This window comes from Ctenopharyngodon idella, chromosome 17 (assembly GCF_019924925.1).
Source record: "Ctenopharyngodon idella isolate HZGC_01 chromosome 17, HZGC01, whole genome shotgun sequence".
Classification (NCBI taxonomy): Eukaryota; Metazoa; Chordata; class Actinopteri; order Cypriniformes; family Xenocyprididae; genus Ctenopharyngodon; species Ctenopharyngodon idella.
The window spans coordinates 2,390,649-2,409,525 of NC_067236.1; the positions used below are offsets into that span (position 1 = coordinate 2,390,649).

Sequence of the window (18,877 nt, forward strand, 5' to 3'; positions counted from 1 at the left end):
AATAATCTGGGAATCCTCATATGAGTGGCATGACTCTATTTTCTGACCTGAACCAGGACCAGTCTCTTCTCCAGGGTCTCTTTATTCCCGTTGGTGCTGTTGAGTGAAGTGAGGCGCTCCTGAACACCGCTGAGCCATCCCCAGGTGCTCTGCAGCATCTCCTCAAAATTCTGCTGCTCCTGCAGGCTGAGCTGACATACACGCAGTCTCTCCCTCGCTGCCTTGAGAAGCGCCTGATGCTGCAGCTGCAGCTGCGCAGACGCCCGCAGCTCCGCCCCACTGCCGTGACCCCCCTCACTCAGACCCTGAGCCTCCTGGCACAGATTCTCAAACGAATCACTGCAGGATAAGAGATTGGAAAATAATTTGCATTTTACTAATAAATCAGTTTTATATAATTACTATTATATATTATAAAATGTAAATATTAGATCTGCAAATATGGGTAAATCTCATGAAAACATGTCCAGGTCACATTTCCCACAAATAAAAAAATATGTCATGAAAATAATTTCACATTGCAAAAAAAACATAAAACCTGCTAAAAACAGTTTAGGTCACATTTTCCTGCAAAATAAAATAAAACACACATATTTTGCATATAGATATCTCTATTTATTAAAAAATATGCTATTTGCAAAATACACATTTAAAAAAATAAATAAATAATTGAAATAATATTTGTTAAAATATTATAAATCATTTGTTGTTATTAATATTTATTTTATTTTATTTAATTTTATGATTGATTGATTGATTGATTGATTGATTCATTCAATTGTGTGTATTTTTGCATAAATGTATTTATTTATTTAGGGGGAAATATTTAGGATAGAATATCTTTAGGTATACATGGTAAATATTTTGCTGGTGCAAAAAACTGGGCTGTTTATTTACCCATTCGGAGGTCATAGAGAGGACAGATTGATATTTGTCAGTTTAACTTGTTCTAACCTCTCTTTAAGCACTTCATGTTGGAATTCTTCCACGCGCTCCAGCGTCACTTTCTCCTGATCACTGTGTCTCCCCTCAGGCAGCTCTGTGCTCATCCTCACATCCATGCGCTCCAGCCAGCGTGTCAACCTCTGCAGACAGCTCTCAAAGCTAGAAAAACAAAGCACAGATTTCAATTCAGAGGATTTAGGGCAAATAATCCCCTCCCAACTTGAGAGTCGAGAGTACGTCCTTGCTTCCAAAGCAAAGCTGTTTATACACAGGAATTATTTCAAACTAATATTTAACCCAGCAAGCAGCAGTATAAAGCTGCTGTTAAGTTCTAACCCGCTGAGCAGATTGGCGCTGTTTTCCAGGTTTTGCTGGTTCTGTTTACACTGCTCCACATAGCTGTCCCAGTCCTGCTGGATTGAGGAAAGGTTCTGCTGGACCTGGCCAGCGCTGGCTTTGGGGAGGTGTAGAAGAAGCTTCTCGCCCTCTGTACACACCAGCGTTAGACGACTGTCTCCATCATCCACCCGCTCCAGAGCTCCCTGTAAGACAGAAAAGTGACTTCGCAATGAGTGTTAAGTGTTAAACATACACAAGCCATCCTACTTTGTTTGTACCATGGATAAAACACGAAAAAAAAAAAAAATCCCACAGAATTACATTGTATTTTTGACTGTATTCTAACCATTCACAACACCTTGTCAACTGCATAGCTATTATGCAATAAAAATCACTGTAAAGACAATTTAAAAATGTAATAGCACACTACAACTCACATAACAGATGACATCTTTTCCAGTTAACTCTTCCATGTTTTTTATCTAACCAGTCACAGTAATCAATAGTGTTGTTTTATGACCAGATGCTTGGTATCTATTGTGAAGGACGCCCACACTGATCCAAAATCCCACTCAAAATAGCTCTATTTTTATCACTAAATATAGCTATTTTATTAGCTGCAATTTTGTCATTTTACATAGCATTTTGCTTTTCAGTGAGGTCAGAAAGATTACTTGACACTCTAAATCAATGTTTTACAAACTGCTCGGTTAGGATGATATTTTACGGAAGATGAAGTACCTTCAATTTCTGCAATTTTCGTTCCACCACGCTCATGTCACCAGAATGGTCGGCACATTCTCTCACAATGTCTTTCTGTCCAGAGAGCCATGTATGAAACTCCTTCACAAGATCTGAGAAGAGAAGAGAAGAAGGCAAAGCTGTGTTACAGCAACGTCTGTCCTTGATTCAAAGGAAAGATCATTTTTAATCAGGAATACAGTGATTCTCACCATTGAAGTGCTGCTGGAGGCCATGCTGCATGGACCCAAGCTTCTTAACACAGAGCTGATTGACTGTTTCATATTTCTTGATGAGGTCGGTCAGAGAGGAACCTAAACCAGCTAGTTCCTCTGAGGGGTATTTTCTGCAAAGCGTGTTCAGGCTTTCCCGGGCTGAGTCAATGCTAGTTTGCTGGTTTTGAAGCTCCTTTTGGATTTCCTACAAATTGTATGCACAGAAAACCTTTTATTTTCGTTGTTTTTGACCTATGTAGCCTTGCATTTTAATAATTAAGGTTGTCATGACACCAACTTTTTAGATACCAGTGATATATCACAATTCTCGATTCCATTTTTTTTTAATACCATAACAAAATCTATTAGCCTAACTCATATAAAGATCAAACATTTTTAAAAACAATCAGTAAGAAAATAAGTATAAATGAAAAAATTACAAGTAATAGCACAAATAAATACAACCAAACAAAGTTACAAATGAAATAACGTGCTTTAAGATTAACAGTAGTATTCAGGTAAGAACTACTTCCGAAAATTGAATAAATTAATCAAATGTAAAATAACACTGCATAGTCTTCACTGTATAAATTAAATATTAAATAATCCTTATTAAAGCTACAGACGTTTTTTAGTCAAGAGCAGTGAGTGATTTTCCTTTTGTCTTTTGTTGTTTGATTAACATTATTGACATGGACAGCAGCAGGTTTATTAGGCTGCTGTCACTTTAAGACCTGATGCACAAATCTGACACATATCCGACTGTTTACATTCATTTTAGACTCTGTAAATTATTTAGGACTGTGCTTACAAGGATACTCGCTAAAAAGTTTTTTTTGTGTGTGTGTGTTTTTGCCGTCAATTCCAGTCCTTATTTTTGAGCCCTGCCTAGAGCTTCTATATAAAATGATTGGCTAATCGTGATATGTTTCCTTCAAAATAGAAGAAATCACACTTTTTGTACCTTTACTCTGCAGATCTCTTCAGGAGCTGTTCCACAGGGTGAATCCACCAAAGATCTCTCAACGTTCATCAACCACTCAGACATCTGGGATAGAAAATCTTCCAGCTGCTTCTTCTGAGAGCAGAAATCTTGGAGGTTGCTCTTGGCTTGTTCACATAACTCTTCGATGTTACTAATTTTCCTTCTGAGGTCTGTCTCCATGACCTGGAAGGAATCAAAGATTTGAAGATGGCGTACAGATAATGAAACCAATGGAGAACTAAGAGAGATCAAATGGAGATCAGATTTAAGGCAAGCTCAAACTACACAAATTTTTGCTGAATTTTGCTGTCACAGACAGATTTTCAAGGTCTGTAACAAAACCCTCGGATCGCGGCCAAATTGGAGGTCATTACAGTCGCCGATGCTCTCTAAGTATGAACAGGTCAGCGACATGATCTGAGCAGTCACAAGCAGTCCCAGAAGCTGCAATATTTTCAAACTGTTTGATTTGATTATCTTCATGTGATCTTGTAGTTTGTAGTGTGTACAATGCAACGACAAGGTGGAATTAATCCAGCCAAACATAGTGCAGATAGTATAAACAGAAAAATGTGTGTGAATTTCTCACATGAATTTATGTGAGAATTTTTGTTTTCCGCTGTTGGTCAGGATTGCTTCTTGACCAAATGTCTTGTAGTTTGTGCATCTCGTCAGCATTGTGTTGTGTAGTATGTGCGCTGCTTTGACAAGACGACAACATATTATGACAAGAAAACTAGTTGTGTAGTGTGAACAGCAATTCAGCTAGTCTTACAGTCATGTAGTGTGAGCTTGCCCTCACCTGCAGTTTAGCAGGAACGTCGTGGCCACCACCAAGTTGTTTCAGCTCTAAAACTTTCTCTTGTAAAGCATCAATCTTCTTTTCTTTTAGGCCAACATCCACCTACACAGAAAAAAAGAATAATATATTACACAACTGGTGCTCTGGTTTTATAACTTTGTTTAATAATACTGTTTGGAACGTGCCTTGACTTCAGAGAGTTTGTTTGCAGTTTTCTGGCTATCATTGAAGTTATTGAGTCCATCTGTAAGATCCATAACCGAGCTGTTGGACCAGCTTTCAATTTCTCCACTGATATCGTAGATTTCCACCCACAAAGCAGAGCTCCTCTTGAGACTTTCAAGATTATCCTCGAGTTTCTCTGACACCTGTGTGTTGATATGAAGAATAATGGCTCTTAGATTCTGATATATGAGATTGTTTTTTAATAAAGATTTAATAATTGGCCATTGGCAAACTCACATCTAGCCACTGGTCTACTGTGGCATCTATTTCTGTCTTCACAATCTGGGTGTCGCAATCCGGGATCTTGCTTAATTCACTTAAAAGCTTCTTTCCTTTGCTGGAGAATCGCTCTAGCACATCCTGGTTACTGGCCATCTCTGCTTTTACAGCTTCATGCTACAGAGAGGAAGATAATTAAACCCCAACATTAAAGTTTATCTTGGATATTAAAAGTTAGTAACTCTTTTTAGCTGGTATTTTGCATTCTGCCTGCAGACTGGCAGGTTTTACCTTTAACAAGGATCTTCGTGTGTCCTCCTGGTCTTTCAGGACAGCTTTAATGTCGGATATAGCATCAGCGCTCTCCAATATCGTGTTTATTGAAGACTTCAGACTCTGGTAGTCTTTCATGTGGTCTAACAAAGAGCTGCTCCGCTCTTGCCTAGAACAAAATCACGTAGTAATGTCAGCTAGATGCTGAAAATTTGCACCTTTGCATAACTAAGATAGCAGACACCATGTGCCCATTAAAGACTTATGTTTTTAATTCTTTAAACATTAAAAGCAATTGTTTGTTTTCTGTCCAGGTCTATAATATTGTTATGACATGATTGACTGAATGAATGAGTGAATAAACGAATGAATGAATAAATAAATAAATAAATAAATAAAAATGGTTACATTTAATTTAATATGGCAAAAAAGGACCATTCAAGTCAAACATATAACTACTAAAGACTTTAAGAGATTAAATATAAAAATAAAATATGGCTAAAAGGGCAATTTGAACATTTTATTTATTTACTTATTTATTTTTATTAAATTAAATATACTGTAAAAAATAAAATATGGCTACCACCAAGGATGGAATCTAATGTCCAAGATTGGGAGGACCAAATATAAGAGTTTAGGAATTTGCCATTGACAAACCCCCATACTGACCAACCACTAATAAATGCAGGAATACTTTCTTATACTAAAACACTACAAATTTTTTCATAATCTCTCTACAAAGTGGCAAAAATACCAATAAAATATAACAAAAACAGTACAATAGCCCATTCCTGACCGCCCACCTTTCAGTGATGAGTTTCTTGGTGTCTTCCCAGGTGGTCTGAAGCAGGCTGATCTCCCTCAGTACTTCACCACCCAATTCAGCATCTCTCTGAGCCAGCTGTTGACCTTTATCCCTGAGCCACTGCTCCTCATGCTGGTGGGACTGGAGCTCATCTTCCAGCTGATTGAAGAACCGAAGCCTACACACATCACAAAGATGTGGCATTTCAATAAACACAACCACAGACATGTACAAACAACCCTTTTGAAAAAGGCAGTCCGTACCTCTGCTGTAGAGTATGTACATTGGGCTCTTTCAGGCCCTGTTGATCTGCCTTCTCTTCGATATCCTCCACTGTTTTGAGCAGCTGCTCTTTACGCTGTCTGAATGAGCTCCAAAGAGCACCGAGAGCCTCAGCTTCGCTTTGCTTCGAGCCCAGTAGGTTCCTCACGGCATCAACCTCAACACTCAAGGAGTCAGCCAATGAGCGGCACGAGGAGCGCGTCTCCTTTCCGTTGATCAGGTGGAGATGAGCCTTACAGAGGCTGCCGTCCAGGTTCACGGCAAGCGTTTCAAGGCGGCTGATATCAGGAACGATGGCTTCCAGGTCTCTCTGCAGCTCATCCACCCGGCTTTTATCCCAACTCCCAGCACTCTCCACAGTCTGTCTGAGGCCCTGAAGGACACCGGCCGCCACACTGTGGGTGTGTAGGAAGGCCTCTAGCTTCTCCAGACTCTCACCTCGTAGATCAACCAGCTGATGGGCCTCCAGGTACGGCTGCAAAGAGCTTTCCCATCTTCCCTGAAGCTGCTGAACCTCAGCAGGCTCACAAACGTCACACAAGACCTTTGTTTGCTGTTGAAGACTCTGTCTTACAATGCTTTGCTTCTGCAGATCATCTCTTCTCTCCTGGTGGGAAAGAGTATAAAACGTTACTACCTTTTAAAATCTACAATCTATCATCCTGGCAATATATAACATATTGTGTTTTACTCATTTTGTATTTACTAGGGTTCTCAATTTAACACATTAAACAACTGATTTAAATACAATTCACTTTTTTGATATTGCCTTTAACAGTTGTGCAGATTAATGTTTTTGTGGAAACCATAATAAATTGTTATATCAAGATTCTCTGATGTATAGAAAGTTCAAAAAGCAACATTTATTTAAAATAAATTAAAAGAAATCTTTTCTAACAATGTAAAAGTGTTTACACTTTTGAAAAGTAGTGTACATCATAAAACAATTTTCAATAAACAATTTGAGTTTGATAATGTCCATAAATAGGATAAATGATTTCTGGTATTGTTCATCATTGAATGGAGGCTCTCATAATGGAACGTACCTTGATATCACTGGTGAAAGGTTGAAGATCAGAGATATCAGCGTGAGAGAACGAATGTAAAGATGAGAGGAAAGACTCTCCCCATTTGAAGAACTTCTGTAGGGCCTGATCAAACTCTTCCACCTGAGAACGGTGCTCTTGAAGAACTTGGATTCTGTAATAAACGGTTTGATGTACTATGTTAGACATGCTCTATACGCTAACATTCATAATGCAAAAAAACATTATAAATAAACATGGGGAAAATATAAAATGAAATCCAAGTGTAGAATTCAGCCTGCAAATACTAATACAATACTTATAACTGACCTGTTAGGTATAGCTGTGGTCTGACACTTCCATCTTTTCTCAAGATTTTCATGGTCTTCTTTGAGTGTTTTCACACGTTCATCTGATGCAGTGGTGTAAAGAGTTGGTGTTTGGGCAATCAGCCTGTTGTAAACTGACTCCAGAGATTGAAGCTCACTCTGTAGATGCTTTAAAAGAACAATATTTAAGAAATTTGTGAAATTGACCTTATTTAATTTCTTAATAAATGTCTCTGGTCTTTATCAACATATATACTATATGCTCTAAAGAAAATAAAAGCTTGTTTTCACTAATTTTAATCAAAATGTAATTATTTTTCTGCCTAAAAAACAAGGCAGCATGGGCAAAAATAGCATTAACCATTAATAAGCCTGCTTTTTAAAATTGAATTAAATACCACCATTCATTATTTCCTATTAAATATTCTGTTGCACACAGAAAAATGTCACACTATAGAAGTAAAATGCATTGTTTCATGTTGTATTTAAGACTCTAGTTTATTACTTTCAATTCCAGCAGTTCTCCATCCAGTTTTAGTTTGTCAACCGGGAGGAACTGAGTGTCAGAGCTGGATACAGATTCACATCTCTCCAGGCACGACTGTAGGGCAGACCAATCCTTTTCATACCTGAAATAATCAAAGTGAGCGAAAGATTTAAATTAATAACTCTAATAAAAAGAATATCTACTAATACAAAGGGATTTTTTAGGATTAAAGCTGTAAATACATTAGATACCAACAGTGAAAATAACCATACTTTTGCCAATGTGACAGAAGGCTCTCCATTTGGTTCTGTCTCTCCTTGGCCTGTTTTAAACACTGCTCATAACTTTGCTGTAGGGCTGCCACGGCTTTCTCTGCCTTCTCCCTCTCACTAAGCCTGCGGGCGCCAGCACACAGAGACTGCAGGGTGGCTTTTAGCTTTTCCAGGGACTGGAACATATCCTGAAAACCAAACAAATAACTTATTCAGACTGAATTAGTGCAGAACAGATAAGGGTGTGTTCACACTTGGCAGGTTTGGTTTGAGTGAAACGACCTCTGGTGCGATTTCTCTGTTAGTGCGGTTTATTTGAAAAAGTATGAACGCTGCCAAACGAACCTTGGTGCACACCAAACAAGCGCACCGAGACCCACCTTTTCAAACAAACTCTGGTGCAGTTTGACTGAAATATGAACGCAACACTGACCAAAGACATCTAAATGAACCAAAATCAGGACATGATGTCACAAAATATGACCCTTTTCCTCATAATAGGAGCTACGTTGCCCATCACAGTTCTGTACAGGTGTCAAAACTGCTGTCTTCTTGCAGCATGTCTTCGTTTGTGTGCAACGGAAGAACTCTCTGTGCTTTTTTTTTTTTTTTTGTGTAAACTCCATATGTACGCACATACAATGAGCACATTTAGCCCAGCACACAGTTTTGGATGTTCAGTAAGTTCTGTCACAAAACTTACTGTTTTGTATCTTTAGGTTCGGTGTTAAAAGTAACAGTGTGAACCAAACTAAATATATCATTTTCTTTTTTTGGTCTGGACCAAAAGAACCAAGAGAGCCAAACTACAAGTGTCAATAGACCCTTAATCAAAATGTTTACAATTACATGCAGGTGTCATACCATGTGACTCTGTAGAGTTTTGTAGGTCTCAGATGAAGACACACAGGAGGTGACAGGGCTGTCAAGTTTCTTCTGGATATCTTCAACCTCTGATTGTACCTTTTAAAAGAATGCAATGTCATTAGGCAACATAAGACTTTACTAAGACTGCAGTAAACAGCATGTTCAAACATACCTGTTGAAGATTGGCATTAAACTTCATCTGGTGGGAGGAGCTCTCTTCCAACTGTCCATTCTGGTGTTCCACACTCTCTTTAAGCTCCTCCCAGTATCTGCCAATCTGTGTCAGACGGGCTTTGATTCGTGCAGACTCGCCAGAGGACACAAACTGGACCAGCGCTTGAGACTTCTCCTCCAGATTAGACAGGACCTCTGACCTTTCCTGCAGACCTTCTCTGATTGTCTACCCACCATAAATAAGTGATAAAACATATAGAATATAGTATATAATTCATTCAAATAAGTTATTTTTTATAAGGAAGTATAAAAGTTTTTAAATAAATATAGAAGCCATGCAGTCATCAATGCTTTATTCATTTATATAATGATATACTTATTGTTGCACCTTTACGGTACAGATCTGCTGGTCCAAAGGTGTGCTGGAGCTTTTCAAGGCATCCATTTCTCTTTCTTTCTCTGTTATCCATGTGGAAAATGCTTCAAACTCACTCCCAAAAGAATCCCACTGATCTTTCATTCCCTCCAAAGTCTTCACACTGAAAAATTAGACAGTAATCATGATATAGTTTCATAATTCATCGATAGATAACTCTTAATGCATCTGTCTATGAAATAAAATAAATATAAAATAAAGTAGGGGATTACTCTCGCTTGAGTCCAGTCTCAACTTTGTCCACTTGTTCACTCAGAGCACGTGCTTGATCCTGGAGGAGAGACTGATTTTTGGGGCCCAGTTGGATCTCTGTGGCCCTCTTGAGTAGAGTGTTCACCTGTCTGGCCTCCGTTTCACACTGTTTTAAGAGATCCTACAGGAATAACAGCAACAGATGAAGTTTCTTTGACACTGTTTTTGTTTTTGTGATGTAGAATACACCAAATAATTTCAAAATTAAACACTTCAGTTTTTTGGGTTACAGTTGAGTGCATACTGGCTATGTTACAATGTCTTGTTGTGAGGCTTATTCCACCAGGTTTTATTGCCAGAGCATTTTCTAATGAGGATTTGGGTTGTAAAAGCTCTAGCAGCTCTTCTATGTTCAAAATAAAGATGCTCATGTTTAATTAAAGGTGATTCATTACACTGAGCCCATGGAGATCAGGTGTTGTTCTCACCTTAGTCTGCTCCAGCTCTGTGCTGAGACTGTCTGGACTGCTGAAGTTCATCTCTCTCTCCGTGACTGATCGCACCTTACCCACAAACTCCCTCACTGCTGCCTGCTGACTGTCAAACTCCTGCCAAGCAGCCAAAGTCACCTGACAACACAGGGCGACATTCACCAACATTATTTCAAAGTCAGAAAATATTTTATCTGCTCAATCAAAAAAAGTCAGCATGCAACTACATTCACAACACATTTAACTTTGAATGTAATATAATTTCCAAATGAAAATAAAATGAATTAATTTTATTTAATTTGTCTTCAATCTCCTCATTCAACATTCTATAGAATATATGGAACATAAAAATGTAACTTGCATTACTTTTTGAAAAAGTAACTCAGATACTGTATTTTTTTGTAAATTCAAAAGTAATGCATTACTTTACTTGTTACTTGAAATGTGTTACTCCTATATTATATTATAATTAATATTATAATATAAAAAAGGTTTATATTTTATTTAATTTGACTTGAACATCTACCTCATTTTATTGTTACCCATCTCAGTTTATCTGTATTGTTTCTTTGTCTGCTGTCATGTTTATTTGAAATAATACTGTAAAGTGACTTTGAGTTTGCAGAACGGCATTGAATAAAATAAACTTATTATTATTATTATTATTATTATTATTATTATTATCCTCACCTCCAGGTTCTTTTCCTGTGACTCTGTGCTTTGATCCATTTTGCTCAAGGTGGTCTCTAGTTTCTGCAGATCTTCCTGTAAGCTCTCCTCCAGGGTCTCCTCTATCTGGAGCTGCTTTCCACGATTTATCTGCTCTTGCATTTCCTTCCTTTTCAGCCGGAGACGCTTCAGTTGTTGCTGTACATTAGGAACGCACATGAATGTTAGATATAAATATGATTTTCAGTTTCATATCTCAGGGTTGTGATTCATTCAGTGAAAATGGTACCTGATAAAGCATCAGCACTTGTTGGGCTTCTCTGACAGACTCAGAGTCCAAAATCTTGCCGATCTCTGACTGCAGCTCCTGCTGACCCTGCGTCAACTCCTCCAGTGTAGTTTTCACCTCCTCTCTGAACTGCACACAGTCGCTCACCGCCAGCACGACCTTCTCTGACTATTACAGCACACACATACAATCATCTGTTTTTATTTTAAATATTTAAATAACATAACATGGAACGTGGAAAACAGGACTTTTACTTTTTTAAACAGACATCTTAAAGGTACAGTAGCACAAAATCCTGCTTGATTCTAAGAGGGCAAAATTTTTATATTTTTTTTTTTTTTTTTTTCTCTTTGTGATTCAAATTTTAGACTGTTTGTTAGTTGTTGTATTTCTTAGGTTATTGAAAAAAAAGCTTAACCACTGTTTAAACACTGAATTTAGTGACTGACTGATTTCCTTCATTCAAAATCAGTCACCATATTTGCTTATATGGCAGATGATTTTGATCTATGGTTCTTAAAATTAGTTCGTTTTACCTCTGAAAGGGAAGTGAGGAAACCCTTAAAGTCATTGGAGAGTTTGCTGAGGGCGGCTCCCTGCCTCTGGGCGTCACTCTCTGTGCAAACCTCTATTAGAGCAGCCAATCGCGTCTTCAACCAGCTCACATTCCCCTCCTGTAGTTCAGCATCATTTCTCAGACTCTGCAATTCATGAAGGGACAATTGGTCAACATTTCACACACCTTTTCTTTCCACTTCCATTTCTTTTCCGTCTTTGTTTCTCACCTCAATTGTGGATTTGACCTGTCCGAACTTGCTGGGGTCTCCAGCTCTGTTTCGCAGAAGTCTGAGTTGACTTTCCTTTGACGTAACCCAAGCAGAGAGTTCAGAGAACCTGCAAATACACAAATAAGTAATAATGAATGATTAACAATATAAATTAATTAATATAGCATAAATTAAAATTAATTTAAATTATTCAGCAGTGATTTTACAAAACAATAAACACAATAGTCATGTCACATTTATTTATACACTTATATTACGTTATAATAGTGCTTTATACAATACAATACGATAAAGATCGTTGAAAAAATTAATCAAACATGAAAATGTAAGACAGCTCTACAGAAAGTAATATTGTCATTATATAGTTCAATTTAGTTAAACATTTTTTCAATTCAATTCAATAACTGTATCAATGCTGCAAAGTTCAATATAATACAGAAAACTCAAATCTCATGATTTGATCAATTTGATCAATTAAATTATTAATTTTATTGGTTTAATGTTATTGTTATAATCTATTTGTGGGTCCATTTTCATTTGTTATTTTCAATTCTGGTGTCAACTGCTTGTTCTTGCATGTAAAGCACTTTAAACTGCATTAATTTCTTGGGAAAAATGCTATATAAATAAACTTTGATTGATTGATTTATTAAACAATTATGAAATAAGTTCAATTCAGCTATAAGCAGCTCTACAGAAGGCACCAGTATCATTATTCAGCTCATTTCATTTTATTGTTCATTCATTTCGGTTCAATAACAGCAAGAAAATAGTGTTTTTATCCAGCTTAATTCAGTTCAAATTTTGTTTTCATCCGATAGCGTCAATTCAGTTAAATCAATAATCTTACTGAATATCAATATACTGAATATGTCTTTTAAACCAATTAATAGTATTCAATAGAGAAGACCAAAGGTTCACCTGGTATTAAACTCCTTCCACTTATCAGGGTGCTGCATTAGTTTCAGATGTGTGCCATCAATTTCCTCTTTGACCTCCACAAAAGCTGTCCTAGAGTTCTCCAAAGTTTGCTGGGCTTGTTCGTTCTCTGGAAGCTTCAAGCAAAGTTCCTCCATATGCTGTAACCGCTTCTCACAAAGAGCCTGAGGACCCTTTTCCTTAAAAAACATCTACATAAAAATATCCAACATAAGTGTTCCCTATTTCAAAGGACAAAACCAGTACTTATAGAGGGTTTAATGCAGGACGCTCTCACCCTGTGCTCTTTGATTAACCTCTCACTGCCCATGCTGGGCAGACTGCGGTTCTCACGGGCCAGTTCAGCCTGACACTCCTGCAGTGATGTCATCAGACGACTCTTCTCCAGTTCCACCTTCAGGTGCAGCAGGTGATAGGGAATCTCTGTTTGGACATCCTGCAAAAAACATGTATTTTCATATTGTTGGTACAATTCAACAAAACTTGTTGTTTTGAACTAAATTTAAAGCCATTTTGAATGTTTGACCATTTGCAAGTGGGTTAGCATAATTTCTAACATAATTTTACAATAATTCAGATGGATGGATGGATGGATGGATAATACATTTTAGAACCTTTTGAAATGCTACAGAGATGGATGATATTGTGAGGTGAGACTGTAAGAAGATGCAAGTGTTCTCTGACCTTCCACTGTTTGTGCAGTTTCCTGACTGTTTCCTGTAGATTTTGCTGTTCTTGCTCTGGTAGAATATCTGTGAGTTCATCACAGGCTTTAAGAAAAGCATTGAGAACTCTCTGATCCAGCTGCCCAAAGAACTCCTGGAGGAAATTCAAAAGAAATATAAAATGTCATCTTTGAAATTTCTCTGCTCATTTCCTTCTAGAGACCAAATAAATTCAAACTCTGCTTTCGGCCTATTTGCCGAGCACTAGAAAAGACTGTTTCATTTCTCACAGTGTGCTTTTTCAGAAGGTCCTCTGGGTTTCCTCTCTCAGTCATGGAGCTGCGAGCTATTTTCAGAACCTTCTCCAGCTCCACACGAGACTCCTCAAATCTCTTCATCAGGCTGCTGTTTGCCTCCACGTGTCTCTTCCATTCTGTGGTTTCTTTTACCATACCCTTTTTGAGATAAAGCATACAAAAACACACGTAGACACAATTGAAACATCAACTGTTTCTCCAATACTGCAATGAGACCAAATGGATGACTTCTGCCTAATTCACCTGATTTTCAGATTTTTGTTCAAAGTAAAAGGCTGCAATAAAAGCGATCTCAAACTATGCTCGGATTTACCAAGCTACCAAAGTTTGCAATAAAACTCATTCTTGTGAATAAGACATGATGTTCTTCTTCCATGGATGCAGTTCCCACCTGTGAAGAGGCCTGAAGCTCAGTGATTCTCCTCTCTAGCAGTGACGTGTCCAGGTGTTTTAGGTTCTTACTGGTGTCCAATGATTTCAGAATGACCTGATGGTTTTTATCAATCACTGACAGACACTTTTTACAGCTCTGCTGATAGGTCACAAGCTCCTGTTAATTGTATATACAGAGAAAACACAAAGAGAGAGAATTAATGGCAAATACATCGTATTCTATTAAGTGCTCTCAAAATCTTAAAGCCTGTCCACAACAAATTAAATGCAAATAAAGGACACAAAGGAACAAAATATCAAAAAATTTTGAACCAAAACTATTTAATGGACAATTTTCTACATTCTCTAAAAATTTTGGACTCCTGAATAAATTGTTTGACTTCAGAGTCAATTTTGGGCAAAATATTTCATTTTTAATTACACGAACAGTTTTAAGTAAGTAAGTAAGTAAATTTTATTTATATAGCACATTTAAACACAGCAAAGCTGACCAAAGTGCTGAACAGAGTATAGAAAAATAATAATAATAATAATAATAATAAATAAAATAAAATCAGAATAAAACAACATAGAAGACAACATACTACAATAACACAGTACTAAGATTAAATTAAAACGCCTGGGAAAAAAGATATGTTTTCAGCCTCTTTTTAAAAATGATAATAGAAGGAGCAAGGCAAATATCCAGTGGCAACTGATTCCATAAGCGAGGGGCAGTCACTGAAAAAGTTCTGTCGCCCTTGGTTTTTAAATGCGATCGAGGGACATATAAGAGATACTGATCAGCAGACCTTAAGGATCTACTAGATGAATGTGGAATAATAAGATCTTTTAAATAAGACGGGGCTTGATCATTAAGAGCTTTAAAAACAACAGAATTTTGAACTGAATCCTTAAATGGACTGGGAGCCAATGGAGCCAATGATAAAAACTATTCTTAACAACCGAATTTGTTTGCTTGGTTAAGCATAATTCAGAGTCTAAGATGACACCAACAGAGTTATTTTAGTATAATTGAGACATAACTATAGATTTTCTTTTATTTCAGCGAACGTTTATCCTTTTTCAAGTAACAAAACAAAACTTTTTCATGGTTTTAGTTTATAGTCAATAACTGCTACTTTTCAGTATTAAATGATATAGTACTTATACTCATGTTTAAAATCTTATAATACATTTTTTAAATGTGAACAGGCCTTTAAGGATGTGAAAAGTGTATCATGACCCTAAAGGCTTGGTCAACCCATAGGCCTTTAGTCACCTGACACTTCTGTTTGAAGTCTCCTGGAGCCTCAGAGTCCCGGGAGGAAGTGATGCGGCTCGCCTTCTCCAGCGACTGGTAGAACCCAGTGATATGTTTTTCCATCTCTTCTAATGGAGGCAGCATGGCCTGAGAGTCCCTCAGCAGGGGCAGAATTCTCTCTCTTATCTGAACCAGACATTGAGGTATAATGTGAGATGGTGTGATTATGGTCTAATGTGGCAATTCATGGGGGAAAACACAGGGCAGGCACCTTGCTAATCTCATCCTTGATGGTTGCCATGGTAGCCAGCATCTGTGCGATCTCCTCTTCTGTGATGTCTTTGGTCAGCTGCTGCGCGTTACGTGTGGCCGTCTTGTACGCCGCCTCCATGGACGGCACTTTGTGCTTAATGTCCTACGAGAAATGAGTTGATATTTATATAATCTTTAGCTCCAATGATACTGCAGTAAACATTACATGCACTACCATTCAAAAGTTTGGGCCAGTAAGATTTAAAAAAAATAAATAAATAAATCATCAAGGATGCGTTGTGACATTTTTCAATTTTAGACTATTACAAAAAAATCTTTCAAATACATGCTGTTCTTTTAAACTTACTATTTATCAAAAAATCATAATTTCCATATATTAAGCAGCACAATTGTTTTCACCATTGATAATAAGAAATGTTTCTTTAGCAGCAAATCAGTATATTAGAATGATCTCTGTAGGATTGTGTGGCACTGAAGAGTTAATGATGCTGAAAATTCAGCTTTGCCATCACAGATTTCATTTTAAAATATATTAAACTAGAAAACATTTATTTTAAACTGTTTTACAATATTACTGTTTTACTGTATTATTGATTAAATAAATGCAACCTTGGTGAGCATAAGAGATTTATTTAAAAAACATTGAAAAATCTTTCCAACCCTAAACTTTTGAACAGTAGTGTACATAAGTCTATGTACAGTCAGCTCATCAATGTCACAAATTCGAGGGATTTTATCTCTCTGAAGGGGTTTATGCTGTAATTGACCAATCAGAATCAAGTATTTCAGAGAGCCAGGTAGTACGCTTTATGAACTCTGATTACCTCAACGTCTTGTAGATATGTCCGTATGTTCAGAAAAGAAACTTGAACTGGAGTGTTCATCCTCTCATTGGCCGAGTCAATAAACGCTTTTAAAGCTTCAATCCCATCGTCATAATCCTTTCTCAGTTTGTCCACTTCATCTGCTCTTGCATACTAAGAAAAATATATATGTCATCAGAAATATGTTTACATGAACATCTACATTATTTCTTAAAAGGCGCAGAAGCAACCGACGGTCAGTGATGACTCAGGAAAACTGTCATGAAAAAATTATATTATTTTTGGTGAAGGAAACCATGACTTGAAGCATATGTGCAGTATAGAACATGAGCCCTTTATGATAAAAAAAACTTTAAACATGACGCCACTTGTCTTACATGTTTGACTTTGACAAACAACTCTCTCCATCTGCCGTTGAGAAGGAGCAACTGCTGTTTGAGTTCTCGTGACACAGTCTCGTCGCATGTCTCAATAAGGAAGTTTCCAGCATCGTTCATGTCCATGTGCTGCTGAATCCAGTGTGGTAGATTACGGAAAAACTCCTACAAAAGAATTCACACTGTTTGAATACGCAATAGCTGTTTGGCGTTAATCCCATTTCAACTGAAAGTCACAGACTTTGACAACACACCCGTTTGTCGCTCTCTGACTGGTTGAGCATCTTCTCAGCATCCTCCAACCAGGCCTGCAGGCTGGCCACTGTGCTGCTGTATTTCTCCCAGTTGCAGATCACTTCCTCCAGCATGCTGCGGACGCTGCGCACCTCCACTGACAGGTTCTTCCATTGCGCTGTTGCTTCGCTCAGAAACTTATTCACCCCTTCTACCTCATCAGCTGAATGAAAATCACATTATGAATAAAACTTGGTTAATAATAAAGTCTTGCATGCTTAAAGATATTACAAGAATGTCAGTAACCAAACAGATCTCGCCCCCCATTGACTACCATAGTATTTATTTTTCCTACTATGATAGTAAATGGGAGGCGAGATCTGTTTGGTTACTGACATTCTTCCAAAAATCTTCCTTTGTGTTTAGAAGAACAAAGAAATTCATACAGGTTTGAAACTACTTGAGGGTGAGTAAATGATGACAGAATTTTCATTTTTGGGTGAACTATCCCTTTAAAACAAATGCATGATTTTTGAGGTACACAAGAAATGCAAATCAATCCCTAGAGTCAAGAAGTTATGCACTGTTGTGGAGCATCAGCTACTGTAGATAAACTGATAGCTGGTGTTAGTAGAAGTGAAATCACTATAATCTGATGTTAAACACTTGTGCACAGTCAATCTAGATCAAGCACATTATCTAAACAGTCAGTTGTTACAGAGTACTCTGGTTCCTCTAAACTCACCTCTCTTGATGATTTTACCCCCTGGAATATGAAATAGTTAAATCACATTACTACACCTTACATGGTCCCTTCGTATTAGAGTGAATCTGTTTTTGAAACTGTCACGAACATATCCAGGTCATGTGTTTTGCCATTTTCAAAAGAATAAAAATAAGAAATTATATTTTGCATAAATTAGGTGTAGGTGGCGTCAAGTAACCGTCTTAATAAGTGAGTCATTCATTCAAACGATTCATTCCAATGGCTGATTCATTCAAGAATGAGGCAGTTGTTTATGAATGGGTCATTTAATCTTTGACTCAACCGATTCATTCAAAACGCTGAATCACTCAGTAATGAAAACAAGGCTGAGTGTTGCGCTATGGTTCTGCTGTGATCTTTGTTTGAAACTATTTTTGCTGCTAAAATAGAACAAAAACAGTCAATGTTCTTTCTAAAATGTAAGTGACTTAATATTAACTATTTGTTAACTGAACAGTTGTATGAAATTAGTGTCACGTTTTTAATCGTGACGGTAGCCTATTTAAGAAAACAGCGTTCTTGGTCGTGTGATTTTGCTTACCTGTATCAAGTTATAAAAACTTATTTTTGTGTGTGCTTCGCTCATGTTTCCATTTCTCCTCGAGATGGTGCGCGAGCCTCAACAACGCAACCTTGTTATCGTCACTACATTATACAGCCTATTATTATCCACTATGGATCGCCACTTAAACTAAATGTAATAAAATCAGTCATTCTAGTGTTTTTTTTGTTTGTTTTTTTGGTATTGACGTTTTAATCAGGTCCTAAAATTCTCTTTCACTTGCCCCTTCAAAAAATCCACTTATCCCGGGCTAATTGACAAGCGTTAGTGTCGAGCCCTGACATGTTAAACCAGCGCTAAAATCCTGATTTATAATGATTCGAGACGTTGTCTGACAAAATCACCATACACATAATATAAAGACATTTGCTGTGATTTTGGCTATATGTACACGTAAAATGATCACTCAGGTTAGAAGCATTAGTATCTATTTT

The 18,877-nt window shown here is 37.3% G+C and overlaps 1 protein-coding gene across 12 annotated transcripts in view; it reads right to left on the reverse strand.

Annotated features, from left to right (window-relative positions):
- The window catches only part of syne1b (spectrin repeat containing, nuclear envelope 1b), a 121,011-nt gene that overhangs the window by 70,606 nt on the left and 31,528 nt on the right, over positions 1-18,877 (reverse strand). For all 12 annotated transcript variants that reach the window (XM_051867412.1, XM_051867421.1, XM_051867422.1 and 9 more), the window contains 35 exons: positions 17,136-17,338; positions 16,882-17,046; positions 16,505-16,657; positions 15,679-15,822; positions 15,426-15,593; positions 14,163-14,321; positions 13,745-13,909; positions 13,474-13,608; positions 13,067-13,225; positions 12,772-12,980; positions 11,848-11,956; positions 11,599-11,763; positions 11,063-11,230; positions 10,795-10,971; positions 10,102-10,242; positions 9,634-9,794; positions 9,374-9,524; positions 8,984-9,211; positions 8,809-8,907; positions 7,945-8,132; positions 7,691-7,814; positions 7,187-7,353; positions 6,878-7,031; positions 5,813-6,438; positions 5,548-5,727; positions 4,763-4,913; positions 4,490-4,648; positions 4,213-4,395; positions 4,028-4,129; positions 3,205-3,408; positions 2,238-2,445; positions 2,026-2,138; positions 1,282-1,487; positions 955-1,104; positions 48-339 (listed from right to left, as the gene is read on the reverse strand). In XM_051867412.1, the coding sequence (XP_051723372.1) occupies positions 48-339; positions 955-1,104; positions 1,282-1,487; positions 2,026-2,138; positions 2,238-2,445; positions 3,205-3,408; positions 4,028-4,129; positions 4,213-4,395; positions 4,490-4,648; positions 4,763-4,913; positions 5,548-5,727; positions 5,813-6,438; positions 6,878-7,031; positions 7,187-7,353; positions 7,691-7,814; positions 7,945-8,132; positions 8,809-8,907; positions 8,984-9,211; positions 9,374-9,524; positions 9,634-9,794; positions 10,102-10,242; positions 10,795-10,971; positions 11,063-11,230; positions 11,599-11,763; positions 11,848-11,956; positions 12,772-12,980; positions 13,067-13,225; positions 13,474-13,608; positions 13,745-13,909; positions 14,163-14,321; positions 15,426-15,593; positions 15,679-15,822; positions 16,505-16,657; positions 16,882-17,046; positions 17,136-17,338 (6,266 nt within the window). The remainder of the gene's footprint in view (positions 1-47; positions 340-954; positions 1,105-1,281; positions 1,488-2,025; positions 2,139-2,237; positions 2,446-3,204; positions 3,409-4,027; positions 4,130-4,212; positions 4,396-4,489; positions 4,649-4,762; positions 4,914-5,547; positions 5,728-5,812; positions 6,439-6,877; positions 7,032-7,186; positions 7,354-7,690; positions 7,815-7,944; positions 8,133-8,808; positions 8,908-8,983; positions 9,212-9,373; positions 9,525-9,633; positions 9,795-10,101; positions 10,243-10,794; positions 10,972-11,062; positions 11,231-11,598; positions 11,764-11,847; positions 11,957-12,771; positions 12,981-13,066; positions 13,226-13,473; positions 13,609-13,744; positions 13,910-14,162; positions 14,322-15,425; positions 15,594-15,678; positions 15,823-16,504; positions 16,658-16,881; positions 17,047-17,135; positions 17,339-18,877) is intronic.